Source organism: Lissotriton vulgaris, chromosome 4_1 (genome assembly GCF_964263255.1).
Source record: "Lissotriton vulgaris chromosome 4_1, aLisVul1.2, whole genome shotgun sequence".
Lineage (NCBI taxonomy): Eukaryota > Metazoa > Chordata > Amphibia > Caudata > Salamandridae > Lissotriton > Lissotriton vulgaris.
In genome coordinates, this window is record NC_141691.1 from 699,523,039 (window position 1) to 699,537,873 (window position 14,835).

The following is a 14,835-nucleotide window of genomic DNA, read 5'->3' on the forward strand; positions in this document are numbered from 1 at the left end:
CTATCTCATGACTACAAAAGACTTCTTCCAAGATGACAACATGCAATCATCCGAGCCCAACACCAGGTGGCGCTCTAATGCATAGTGTAGTGATCTGCAGCTCTACATGCCAAGAACAGATGCATACTGGTAAGTAGCATTTTCCTTTTGATGCCAAGCTTTGATGCAACCAACAAGCCTTAAGAAGTATGCCATGTAAAAATCTTAAAATAAACAATTTATGTTAAGCACTGTATAGTGATCATAAGATAGTGCTTCAAGCTGCCAAAATCAGTAGCATTGTTTTGCAGTGAAAGCGGAACTAGATTTTTGGTAATTAAACCTAATGTGTGTTTATGGAGCCAATTTGACGTTTGCTGTCCACGGCTTTGTGTGCAGAAAGATGACTGAGCATCAGTTAATTACAGTAAGGTATGTTAAAGTGCTTCGGTTTTATGTAGCACCTGGTTTTAGGATACAGGATGACTGACCTATTTCGCTCCAAGCGTTCCCTCTTTTCTCATTTTAGCGTTGTGTTGCTTTAGTCACACAAAGGTGTTATTGTTAATAGTACATGGATTGGTATGGTTCTGTTCGCCCATCACACATTTTTGGAAATCAGTGTTGGATGAACTCAATGAGGTCCTGGGATGGGAGGTGCCCTTTAACCCCGCCAACATACTCCTAGGCATTGGAGGGACTAGACGGCACTCGCGCAGATAAGCTTTTCCTAAACACTGCTCTAGTGGTGGCACAGAGAGACATTGCACAATGCTGGCTGGATCCGGTGGCCCCTGTCCTGTCACTGTGGCGCGGAGGAGTGGACTGGTGCGCTGCACAGGAGAGATCTGTATATGGGGCCAGGGGTTGTCTTAAGAAATATCGCAAGGTGTGCGGTAAATGGGTGGGGGCGATAGAAAACTAACACTCTGCTCTGGCCATTGTGGATTGTGGTGGGTGCCTAGCTCATCCCTTTCCCGCAATTGATATTGATACGCAGTGTTATGGAGTATAATGTTTTCAGGTTCTCCACTTATTGAACTGACTGTGTACACTTGTTGTGTGCTATCTTTGGAAAATCAATAAAATTGGTTTTCAAAAAAATAGTACATGGACTGAGATTTGGGGAATGAGTTACTGGATGCATCACAGGTTGTCCCTGTGTTCAAGGAATGTATCATTCCACTTTGCCCGTGTCCGCACGTAAGGCACATTAGTCATGTTGAATGGGGGGTGGTGGGGGGGGGGGGGGGGGGTCAATTGGCGAACGTCCCTATGAAGTTCTGTTGCAATGATGGTACTGTATTTGCATTGAACTACCAACACATACCTCCGACTGGCATTACTAATGCCCATGTCTGCTCATCTCAGACTGCTGTAGTTGCCATGTTTCCGTTAGTCACTGAATCATTCAGTCATCTGCTGCTTTTGGAGATCACCTAGAGGGCTAGTCTCAGTGCTGCAGGTTATGCTTAGCTATAACCATGTTCTGATGCATGTTACGCTCCGGTGCTGCACGTTTCTCTTTTGCTTGTAAGTAATTTTGAGGGACTTTACAGCAGGAGTATCAAGAGTACACACGCTGTTGTAGCCATATTCTAACAATCGTCCCCAGCCTTTTCTTACTGGATTATCTCACTAGGTCATCCCTCAGTTGACACAACTTCTGATCTTTTTCCAACAGCAGCTTGGTGGTCGTGTGAGGTCCATGGAATATTCTGGATTTATCACCAATACTCTGTTCATTAATCCCTCTATATTAAATTATGGCCAGGGGTGCAGCCACACATGGAGGAAAATCTGTCTTCACCCACCTAGATTAATGGCCCTCTGCCTTCATTGTGCAGCTCTCTTGCCTGTCCTCAGTTGAGCTGCATCTACCCAGAGATTGTGTTGAAATAGGATCTGCCGCTCTTCCACTTGATCACCTCCCACAACACTTTGGGCCTGATTACGATGTGGTTGGAGTATTCTGGCCCCTGTGTAAACCCCTGTTTATGCACGGGTTGGAATTACGAGTTTGGCTTTATTTAACGCATCCAACAATTATCAGATGTCTTAAATATCTCAACTGTTAAATTGTGGCCGGTCAAATCTGACAAAATTTAACAAAGATAATCTTACGGTATTTACCTTCCCATGTGAAGTTTGGTGCATTAAACACCAAAATCTGCCTGTTATTCCCTAAACCCTGAATAGGTGTTATTTATTGCACCTGATAAATAACGTGCCCCATTGTATCGTTATTTATCGGGTGGAATATCACCTAATTGGGCCCTTTGTGTGTTGGGGAGAGCAATGTATTTTGTGTATGGTTGAATTAATGATTCCCAGTTCATCACAGGGCATGGTTTGTAGTGAGACACAGAGATTTAAAATAATTTTCCTACACCTGCTTCACGAAGTCTGTATGCAGGAGGTGAACCAGAGGATTTGGAATTCAGCTGTGCAACCAACAGATGTGTTCATTGTTCCTCTTTTAAAACTAAGGCTTCACAAGCATTTACAATGCAATGGTCTCTGCATCATTAAAGGTAGAGCTATTGGCATTGCTCATGACATTTTTTTTTTTTTTTTTTTTAAATCATCAATAAATGGCATGGTCATTTACAATGCCAATAGCTACACCCTACACAGAGCCACCCTCACACAGACAGAGCCACCCACACATAGAGCCACCTACAAAAAAAATAAATGGCATTGTCATTTACATTGCCAATAGCACAATCAGGGGGCAGAAGGCAAGAAAAAACACGAGTGCAATCAGGGGGCAGAAGGCAAGAAAAAACACGAGTGCAATCAGGGGGCAGAAGGCAAGAAAAAACACACGTGCAATCAGGGGGCAGAAGGCAAGAAAATCGAGCACAATCGGGGCAGAGGCAAGAAAAATGGCACGATCAGGGGAGCAGAGGCAAGAAAAACTAGTGCAATCAGGGGGCAGAATGCAAGAAAAACGAGTGCAATCAGGGGGCAGAAGGCAAGAAAAACGGCACAAACAGGGTGGCAGAGGCAAGCAAAACGGCACAAACAGGGTGGCAGAGACAAGAAAAACAGCACAAACAGGGTGGCAGAGGCAAGAAAAACGGCACAATCAGGGGGCAGAAGACGATAAAAAACGAGTGCAATCAGGGTAACATCTCAGGGTAATTAGACCTTGGATCAGTGAGAGGCAATTCGCATTCAAGCATGCGTACTCCCTAAGATGATCATTATACCAAAGAGCAGTCCCTGCAGCATTCAGCCACTCATCCTCCTTAGTGTCTCAGGGTTATTGCACCAAACGGTAGTAAGAGCAATAATAAACTATTTATCCTACCCGACACAGTATCTTGTTTCACCACAGAGCTGCGACAGCCGCCGTACACCAGGAACCACAGCTGTGAAACACAATCCTCGTCATTGATAAGCGAGCAGCCTGCTCCATCCATGCTGCCCATCCCAGGCATGGTTCAGACCTCACAACCACGCGGGCATGCACATAACTATAGGCTGCGCCGCGCAACCCCGTACATCTCTCAAAACGTATGAAAAACCTACCAACCTAAAGAGCTGTATACATGTCAAGATGATATCCAGGGGCGGGGATTCATTAACAGAGAAGCACGGGTTATGTAAAGCCCCACTGATTAACTTGGTAAAGGCATTTTGAATCCTATGCCCACTGATTACCATAACAGGCCACTCAAACCATACCCAAGGTTAAAAAAGGGCTGCGGGGTGCGAGGGTTAGGGGCTCTACTTGGAGGGAGGGAGGGCTCTGCTTGGAGGGAGGGAGGGAGGGCTCGGGAAGGGACAAAGGGGGTTGGGTGCAGGACGGGCGGCTATACAAAAGGAACGGAATCAAGAGGGGATATTACATGCAGAGCACAGGGGACAGAAGGCGCGAAAAACTGCACAATTCATCCACTCTGGAAGCCGCAGGCAGGCTCCTACCTGGGGGGACTCCGCTCTCCGATATGTGGTGCAGTTTCTTCTGCTGCGCTTCCAGGTACTCGCCACTCATCCTCCTTAGTATCTCAAGGTTATTGCACCACACGGTAGTAAGAGCAATATTTATCCTACCCGACACAGTATCTTGTTTCACCACAGAGCTGCGACAGCCGCTGTTCACTCTACCAAAGATCACCTGGGGCTTTTCGAGGTGCTGCTCGCGGCCCCTCAGTTTCGTGGTGGGAGTGCCCGGAAGGCCCCGCCAACGAGGACACGGACAGCGGGAGGGGGGAGGGATCAAAAACACGGTTGCAAGTACTTTGTGTAAGTGACAAAGCTCCTAGACACACACTCACCATATAAAGGGGCGTAATAAACCCTACTATTAAGCGCCCCCTTAGGAGCCGTTCTTTAGGTCCGGCCCAGTTTGGCGTACAGGAGGTCAGCCAAAGGGCATTAAGGGGGCCCTCCACTAAATATTGCAGAGGATCACACATTCTGCTTTAAACCACTCACTGTATATTTCACGGTTTCTATTTAGTCCTGTCGAATGTCGGCACACATAGAACTGGTATATACAAATGTGTTCCTGTAAGCTAAGCGAGCTGTTCACATCAGAGTTTCGCTATTAATTTAAGACGCAATTCAAAAAGTCTACTGGTCCCACCAAAACTTATCGGAATGCCAAAAAGGCGAAACAATGTACCGAAGGACACATAAAAAACGTGCAGACCTGCAAAAATGTAAAGGGCGCAACGTTGTCAGCAGGTTCGAGACTTCATAGTGTGAGAAGAGAATCACTCCACATGTTAAGTCGCCCAAAGCTCTGCTGAAAAAAACTCTTCAGCACCCTGCAACAAATGGAAGGGTGGCCGCCTTACACCAGGAACCACAGCTGTGAAACACAATCCTAGTCATTGATAAGCGAGCAGCCTGCTCCATCCTTGCTGCCCATCCCAGGCATGCTTCAGACCTCACAACCACGCGGGCATGCACATAACTATAGGCTGCGCCGCCCAACCCCATACATCTCTCAAAACGTATGAAAAACCTGCCAACCTAAAGAGCTGTATACATGTCAAGATGATATCCAGGGGCGGGGATTCATTAACATCGAAGCACGGGTTATGTAAAGCCCCACTGATTAACTTGGTAAACGCATTTTGAATCCTATGCCCACTGATTACCATAACAGGCCACTCAAACCATACCCAAGGTTAAAACCGGGCGGAGGGTGCGAGGGTTAGGGGCTCTGCTTGGAGGGAGGGGGTGGCTCCGCTTGGAGGGAGGGCTCGGGAAGGGACAAAGGGGGTTGGGTGCAGGACGGGCAGCTATACAAAAGGAACGGAATCAGGAGGGGATATCACATGCAGAACACAGGGGACAGAAGGCTCTGGAAGACTCAGGCAGGCTCATACCTGGGAGGCTCCGCTCTCCGACGTGTGGTGTAGTTTCTTCCGCTGCGCTTCCAGGTACTCGCTGAACGGATTCTGCAACGAAGGACTGATGCCCGGCACAGCTCTGCGGAGGGAGGCCCGTCCAGAGCAGACACACAAAATGTCAACAAGGAAAAGGAGGGAGGGAAGTCATCCGCGCAGCACATGAGAGCCGCGGACATTCAAATGTCAGCCCGGGCCCTGTTTGAAGAGGCAAACGATTCGCTGTCTGACGCGTCAGGCGGTCGGGCAGAAATGGCGGCGCAAAGCTCCGAAAAGTTTTGGATTCGGGGGCGTGTTTTTGGCTTCTGAGTGACAGATGACAGGTGGAAAGAACGGCAAAAACACGCCCCCGAATCCGAAAGAGACTGGGCTTGATTGGAGTGACGCCCCTCTCCTCCAATGGCTGGCCTCCATTTAGGAAGCCAGCCAATGGAGGAGAGGTGGAGGAGAGGGGCAGGTTCAAGCTCCGTCTAAAAAAAACATTAAATCTCCGACCAAAGACTGCACAAGCGCAGCCTTTAGGTCTTCGACCTAAAAAATGTAAGATGGCAAGCAAGCTGTGCTTTAAAATCACTGTGTGCAGCGAAAAAGCAGTGTTCCGTTCTTCATTCTGATAGATACCAAACATAGAAAACGTGCATGTATTGTCCGGAATGGATTGCTGGTAACAAATGCGCATCTTGGACTGGTGCGCAAAATAGCAATCATACCATTAGCCTTAAAATTCAATGACTCTAACCATGACTAGAGGAAATGATCCGGGTTTTGGTTTTTGTGTCCTCTGCAAACAGGAGATTATAGTTCCAACAAAATCCTCTAACTTTTATGAATTACCCATATTTTTATACAGGTTTTTAGGGCTGTATGCTTTTTGTCCTACAGTTTCTTTCAAATAAATTGATTCTCTTGGTTCAGGTGGGACAAAACTAAATAGGATGAGCAAGTGGTGAACGCCTTTTTGATATTCATTCTTTATTTTTTATTTATTTCATTGAGTTCAGAAAACGGCACATATATACATAGTATAACATACTATTGCTACAAACAAGTCAAGAGATAAAAGGAAAAGACAAAAATAGCAAACAAGAACATGGCTCTACAGACACAAGAAAAGAGTATACATTATACCAAGGTACGAACACTCTATGCCTCCATATAAGTCATAACAGGCTCCCAAATCTGGCACCCCAGATTCCTTTAAGGTCTACCCTTCAGAGCATACAGACTATGTTCCAAATTGGAAATTGATAGGAATCTTTCTCTCCAGACTTCAAACGTAGGGGGGTCCTTTTGCAACCACATTGATGCTATACATATCCTTGCAATGGCAAGAAAAATCAGATATTGCTTGTACAGATAGGTTATCCACTGCTGAACCCTTTTCGACCCCTAGCAAGAACTGAATGGCAGATAGATGAATAGATGTATCCAATATTTCAGTTAGAAATTTCTCTATATGACTGATGAGTGTACTTAGATGCCTACATGAATAAAATATATATGTACAAAATCAGCAGCTGCAGTCTCACATCGAAAACAGTTTCCCCCACTAACACTCCCCCATTTCAAATTTTTAGCTGGTGTGTAATATAAATTAAAAATTGTCCTAAAGTGTTGAGTATATAGATTTGCAGACATAAATAAGAACCTGCCAGCTCTATAGAGGTCTCCAATCGTACGACCTGGCAACCCAATCGATTATCCCATTTATGATTTTGAGTTTCGAAATCATTATCTAATGTATCCAATAATAAGGTGTAGAGTGCTCCTATCCGAACTGTTTTTTTACTAATTGCCACGACAAGAGGATTGACTTGGATTTTCCATCGGGCTTTTAAAAAATAATCACGCCATTGTAGGTATTTGAAAAAATCAGCCCGAGACAGATTATATTGATCTCTTAACTGATCAAAAGACTTCATAGCATCTAAAAATAAATCGCCCACTATGCTTACCCCTTTGTCCCTCTATCTACTCATCACCCGATCCCGAAATACAAGTGGAAAAATAATTCTTGCCGTTAACGGGGTATGCCAGGATACTTTATCTTTGCCATCTTTTTTTAACGACAGCCCATACTTCGTACGCAGCTATTAGAACCTTAAATCGGGTGCTCTTGTAATGGCTCCACTCCCTGCCCAAGAGCATTTGATAGATAGCAGGGGATTCAGCCCTGGTGGTGGGCTTGGTGCCTATCAAAAGTATATTAATGTGCTGTATCATACATGCTAAATAATATAGCGTAAAATCTGGAAGAGCCCAACCCCCTTGTGACCTAGGTAACACCATATATCTCATTGCTCTTCGCGCTTTACCCTGAGACAATATAAATCTGGCACAGATTGATTTCAGTAGAGCAAGGTTGGTACGTGAAACCTCTAGGGGAACAGCTCTAAAAAAAAAATACAGTAGCTTCCGTAAAATTAACTTTTTAGGAACATTACATCTTTCCACCATAGTCAGATGCAAACGCTCCAATTGTTTACGAGTCTCCGACATCAACCGGGCCAAATTAGACTCGACCATAGCCCTCAAGCAAACTCGTATCCTAATCCCCAGATAGGCCACCTCCTGTACTGCCCTTTGATCATCAAATGTATGTATATTGGCACACAAAATTTGAGTCTTCACAGTATTCAACTTATAACCAGGTGCTACCCCATATTGTGTTGCCAACAGTTCTATTTCACAAACAGCCACTGCTGGGTTAGGTGTCACAACTGCGACGTCATCGGCATATGCCAAAACACGGAACTGATCTTGCTGGAGTTTCACTGAGACTATTCTAGGACTGTCTTCTAACATTCTTAAAAATGGATCAATATATAAAGAAAACAATAAATGGGAGCAGGGGCATCCCTGCCTTGTACCACGTGTAATTGAGTGGTGCAGACTCAAGCCCCATTATACACACTTTAGCAACTGGCTTACGATATAATAATTGTAGCGCTGTTAAAAATTAATGTTTAAACCCTCGTCGTCGCATCACCGCCCACAGGAATTCCCATGAGGCGCAATCAAAAGCCTTCTCGGCGTCTAATAAAATGAGTCTAAATGGTTCACCTTTGCAGTTGGCGTAATCTAGAAGTGTTATCGCTCTATTGATGTGATTTGTGGGCCCTCTTTTGGGTATAAAGCCATGCTGTCGAATTGATACCAGGGGCGTTATAACCTCTGCCAGCTGTGTAGCCAAAATCTTAGAAAAAATTTGCTGTCTACATTTAGCAGAGAAATGGGACGATATGAAGCCGGAAATTCCGAAAGGCTTGTCTTTCTTCCCAAATACAATAATGATGGCCTCATCCCAAGCTGCTGGGGATGCCCCTACCTGAGCCAGTCTAAATGTTGCCAGCATATCGTCCTGCAGGACACCCAAAAAAGTTTTATAAACTTTTAGCTGTAATTTTTCTGGCCCCGCTGCTTTTTCATTAGCTAACTCATTTATTTCCCTTTCTAGTTCCCCTCTAGTTATAGGGGTCTCCAATTGCTCTGCCTCTGCTTCCTCCAAGCTCTGATCACAAACGCTGTAGCAAAGACTCAGAGTTTTGCTGATTATATTCTTCGCCCGTATATAGCGCTTCATAGTATTCTTTAAATACTGTTAATATCCCGGCCTCGGTTTCCACCTGATTCCCCCTTGAATCACAGATTGAGTTGATTCTCTGTGCCGCTTCCTTAGCTCTCACCTTTTGTGCCAGACAGTGACCACTTGACTCACCATATTCATAATTCAATTGTCAATTTACTAGAAATTTCTTTGCTGCTTCTTGACTCCAATGGAGGTTTATTTTGACCTTACACCTAGAGACCTCAGCTGTGGCTTCTCCTACACTTAATCCGCTACATATATCTTTCATGAGTTTTTCTTCTGCACATCTCAGTGCATCGTACAAAACCTGTAAGGTGTTCTTAAGTTGTTTCTGCCTGTATAAACCATAACTAAGAACTCCCCCCCCCCCCCCCCCCTCCCCTAAATGCAGCTTTAAAAGCGTCCCACACACAACCAACACTTGTACTATTACGATTAATCCGGAAAAAAACTGTCCATATGAATGAATGGATTACAATGAATTTCTCATCTATTAACAGTTTCCTGTCAAAAGAAAAAACCTGTGGCCTGATTGTTGTTCGAATACCAGCTAGCGTCAAAACTAATGGGCCATGGTCTGATGTAGCTCTTCGATATACTTGAATTTGGGCATCCTTCAGCAGAATAGCGGGACAAAAAAAATAATCCAACCTAACCAATTTTTGGTGTGGATACGAATAAAAAGTGTAACCAGGCTCCTTCCCCCCCTCCCCCCCTCCGAGTAGCCCATACATCAACCAAACCATGTGCCTCAACAAAGGATTGGAGAGCCCTATATACTTTTGGTTTTCTACCCAAATATCGATAATTCAAATTTCCTATTGAGTTAGGCATAAGGTGAATATTTAGGTCTCCACAGACTGTAAGCGGGGTTGGCCATCGTGCCAGTTCAACATTAAGTAATTCTAGGACTGATCTCATCGAAGTTCGAACCATATATAGAACACAATGTAAAATTTGAGGCCCCGCTGACACACTCGGCTATGGCCCATCTTCCATATTTATCGTTCAGTGTTCTACCTGTAGTGACAATATGCTTTTTTGCCATAATTGCAACCGCCTTGATGTAATTGACTGCTCCGTGCATGTTAGAACATTGTACCCCAACTCGCCTAACACTTTTCGCTTTGTCCATGCTATACGAGTCTCTTGGAGCCTGATTATATCACACTGCAGCATCTGCAACTCACTCGACGCACGCTGCCTTTTATGAAGATGGTTCAGACCCCTAACATTCAGAGAGCCCAGTCTGATACTTTTATCCACCATCTGTACTCCATACATTGTACCACTGTGCCATAAGACTTTGTTGGTCAAATATCACAAAAAAAGTGTACTCCTAAATCATTTTTCTTTTTTACCCCACCCAACCCACCCCCCCAAACTGCTACGCCTACCCACTCCCACACCCCATCCCCACCCACGAGGCGTAAGGATCATGTCCTCAGCTATGGGGAGTATCTGTGGCCTGCCCACCCTCACCAGTGGTCTACCCGTCACAAAGCTTAACATCACAAAAAACAAACACCCTTTTAATTATCTAGCTGGCTGTGCATATTGATTTCTACTCAATTTTAGCTGTCTATCAAACAACACCAACTAACGTGCCACCCATTGTATAACCATATAATACACATAATATATATCCTAATACATTTGCCACATTACCCATACATATAAGCAGAAACATTGAACAGACTAATGTATCTGCAAACACTAACTAGCTCCCAATGGACTTCAAAAATTCTTGCACAGCAAATTCAGATGTAAAAAGTTGAGTTTTTCCCATGTAGATCACTTTAAGTTTCCCAGGATTTAACAAAAAGGCCTGCCCTCCTTTTAGTCTGAATAGCTGATATTAATTGCCTTAAGCGCCACCTTAACTGCACCGTAGCTGGGCAAAAATCGGGGCGGACAAAAAAATTCACACCCTTTACCCGACCAGCGTCTATCTGGCCGAGCAAGATCATACAAAGGTTCGCGCAGCAAATTATTCAGACAGATTAAAATTGCACTGGGCTATGCCTTAAATTCCTGCCAGACCCTCCCACTCTTGTACACATGACAAAAGGGAATCTATGGGTCCTGATAACCTCAGTCTCCCAGATCCAATCCTTCAAATCCGGGAAGGCTTCCTTGAACATTTCCACAACGAACTGTCTAACATCCTGACCTTACCGCTTCTCAGGAACCCCCAAAATGCGAAGATTATTCCGTCCTGATCTATTTTCCATGTCTGTAAGTTTCCAGTCGATATCCTCTCTAGTCTTTCGGAGTTCTGTAATAGATGACTGTTGCTTGACCAAAGAGTCCTCAACTCCAGAGATGCGTTCTTCCACCTCCGCGACCCTTGTAGTTGTTTCAGCACATGCCTTTGCAATGTGGTGAACTGTATTTTGCAATTTACGTACAGCCCCCTGTGTACGTAAACCCTCTGCCCTGGTCTTCTCCCTGTGGGCCATTATGATATTATAGATGGTATTTAGTGTTCTCTCCGCATTATCCTCATCAGGGTTACCACCATCCATTTCATCAGGTTGACAATTGGGTGTATCGTCCCATACAGGCTGACCCAAAGGCATCTACATTGCATTCAACATGTTACCACCGCATTCTTGCACTTTCTTAACAGTTTCTTCATTAACCGATTGCTCCCGACTAGACCGTACTTCCCCTAGATGTGAATCTATTTCATCCCCCCAGTCACCACCTATGCTTAGATTTCCATTACCATTGTCAGTCGTTCTCTGAAACATTTGAGAGATCTGACATGGAATAAAATTTCCAGTCCGAGCCAACAGATTCGGCATCCTTTATCTTCTCCGACACATTAGCCATATTTGGTTGATCCACTAAGGCAGCGCCCATAGCTAAAGAGCCAATATTAATTTCCGCGCTGCTAACTGCTAGGCCCCCCATAGCACCACAGCTTAGATCAGTCTCTGCAACAGGAATATTATCACCAAGGGCATTGTCTTCAGTTGAATCACTCCCAGTCATCAATGATGAATTAACTTGCTTTCCCTGGGTTGCTGGATCCCCTGTCCCCTTACCATTAAGTGCAGGTTTCTTTTGAAATATTGCAGGAACTATACGATCTTTCTTTGGAAAGCTTTGCTGCGCATTTTTACCTGCATGCTTGAGCTCGTTTTCTGGTGCCGGATTATCCAGGTCAGTGTTCCCATCTGCCCCCCTCAAGTCCGCCACCAATCCTGCAGACCCCCGCCTATTTTCAACATTATTCTGGACAGGTGTCCCTCTGTTTGCGATTAAATTTGAAACAGGGACAGTATTTGGGTTTCTACTCCCGTTGGTTCCTGAGATTTCAGAGGATGAATTCACTCCTGCAGCTGCCGTCGCCGCTCCCCGTGTTTTTGCCCCTCTGCACTTTGGAGCCATTACAGGTTCAACTGCTAGCTGCAGATCAAACGCCCGTAACAATCCGTTTCACAAAACCATGAGTAAAACTATCTTGAGCTGCCTTACGCTGCCGGCTCATACTCAAACGCAGTTTAACTCCGGCGCTCCACTCCACACTCACCCGCTCACTCCGCAGCTCCTCCTCCAGTTTGCAGTGCATATCTGCCGGCTACCAATAACGCTGCAGCTGTGTCGGAATCGCGACCGAGAACGCCGGTGTACGGTGAGCAAAGACTGCAAATCCAAACGAATTCACACGAGTCCGGCTGGTGCAAGAATACCCACCCTCGCACAGCCACAAAGCACTCCCTGGACGGGCACACAGCGACCAGACGTGAGGGGTAGCGGAGAGCAGTCCACAGGTTACTCAACAGCTACAACAGCAGCCGCCATCTTGCCTCCCGACGCCTTTGTGATATTCAGCTGCAATTTTATTTGATGTGAAATCTTACGTTACAGAACTTATCTAACATTTTTCTGATTTTTACAATAGTACTATATTTGAAATTGCCACAAATGTGTACAGATCTAGCAGTCTTCCTCGAGTTGTTTTTTTTTTTTTTGTTTCTTTTGGTCTTAATCGGTATAAGTAAGTACATATACTAATCTATAACTATTTTCTTTCTCCTCAGGGATGAAGAAAGACCCCACCATCACAAAAGAAGAAAACAGGACTGAAGAGGCCAAATTGTGCTATATTTGTATGATGTACCCCCGATGAGCCACAAAGCACATGGTGTCATACTCTGCATCATATTGAAAAGTCCAGAACTAGACAAAAGTTGCCACATTGCTCATCTTGAAGAGGAAACTTATGGAAGATTTAAGCTTGGAGTGCTGCTTTGGAGAGCGGCCTATGCTTGAGCTTCTTCTTGTAACTGTTAAAGTCTTGTTATCTAAAATGTGCAGGCCTTCGTGTCCTGCTGGCCTCTTGGTTCAGGTTAGAATCTGGGTACAGTGCTGATGAATGGAGGACGTTCGGCTTGGGCAAGAAGGTCACACATGAAAGACTGTCTCTTTCCCACTTCAAGCATACAAAAAAGATGAAAGAACAAAAGTTTTCCACATGTTTCTACAAATATGAGCATAAAAATATTCGGATCTACTTTGAGTGCTTGGGTGATGATAGTGGTATCCGATATTATTGTACATGCGATTGTAAACTGAGTTGTGAAATTCATTTCAATACTAATGTGGTTTATTTTAAGAAAACTATAAATAGTGTACATAAGTTGCAAGCTGTATGACGTGCTTTCTAATTGTGCTGTTCTTGCCTCCTGTAAGGTACCCAACTTATTGAGTAGACTTGATGTTCGGAAGACAGGAGCAGAAACCCTGCTTATCACACCATGTACTCCTTTACACACCCCTTGTTATATTTTGTCTACATTCAGGCTCTCGACGGTATAACTTTCTTTTATTTTACCAAAGCTCCTCAGCCTTGACTTGTCTGTGTGTAGGTTCCCCTAGTTTAATGGTGTTCTCTTACCTGGGAACTTTTTATCCTACTAGGTGGTTTTTTTCCGTGCTCCATTGTTTGTGGTTTCCTAAGTGCAAGAGTATTCTAGAACTCCATGTGCTCCCAGTACCGTCTGTTTTTTTTTTTTTTTTTTTTGTGGTTGTAAGTAGACTTTCAAGCTGAAAGTCTGTTGGTGTTAGGAGACACTTTTTTTTCTCTTTCCCCATCACTTGCCTGTATGCGGAGATTATGGTTGTTTGTTTTTTGAGCATGGTCAGTGAAATCTCTTTTTTGGTGCCTTTTGGTTTCCTTAGTGGCCTGAGTGACGATTACTTGTTGTGAGTCATTTCTGGCATGCCAGATAAGATGGTGCTATTTTTGTTGTGTTGTGGCCTTTATCCCATGGCCTTTAGGCCACGGATGTTACCACGAAGATAAATTCTGTGCAGACCCCTTTTTGGGGCTTTACCGTGCTGTACTTTACCACTCGGGTATTTTTTTTGTGTGACTTCAATAGTATGTCCTTTAAAAAAAGGAATTTAAGGGTTAGGTAATGGGTCAGGGTTAAGTGATGGATAAGGGTCATGGGGGGTAGAGTAAATAAAAGTAAGGTGTTCAGGTTTAGGGGCTGGTAGAGGTAAAGGGATTTTTAGGGTGCATTAGAATGTTGACTTAATGTTTTTTTCCAGGGTTTGGGGTGGGTAGAGGCAAGGGAGTTGCGGTTTTCTTAGGGCTCAAGGGCGAGTAGAGGTAACATTGGGTAGGGGTTATTTAGCTTCATGTGCAGCTAGGGGAGGTAAGCAGGTTTTAGGGGTAAGTTGAGAGTGAAGAAGGTAGGGGGCTCTTAAAGTTCAAGGGGAATTAGGGTAATGGGTTAAAAAAGCGGGATTTTGGAGTAGTTAACCGTAAATAAAAATCGAGCATTTGCAATGCAATTGGTCTCGCCTTTGGGACCTTGTATGTATTTAGCTATGCAGCACATAAACCTTGGTGCTGGTGGAAAAAATAAAGCAACACAG

General features: G+C 44.5%; 1 protein-coding gene across 1 annotated transcript in view; it reads left to right on the forward strand.

Moving 5' to 3' along the window:
• Positions 1-13,591, forward strand: part of SNRNP48 (small nuclear ribonucleoprotein U11/U12 subunit 48) — a 94,518-nt gene extending 80,927 nt beyond the window's left edge. The window contains exon 9 of the mRNA XM_086964996.1: positions 12,990-13,591. Coding sequence (XP_086821122.1) covers positions 12,990-13,035 — 46 coding nt within the window. The 3' untranslated portion in view covers positions 13,036-13,591. The remainder of the gene's footprint in view (positions 1-12,989) is intronic.
• Positions 13,592-14,835: the final 1,244 nt, after the last annotated feature.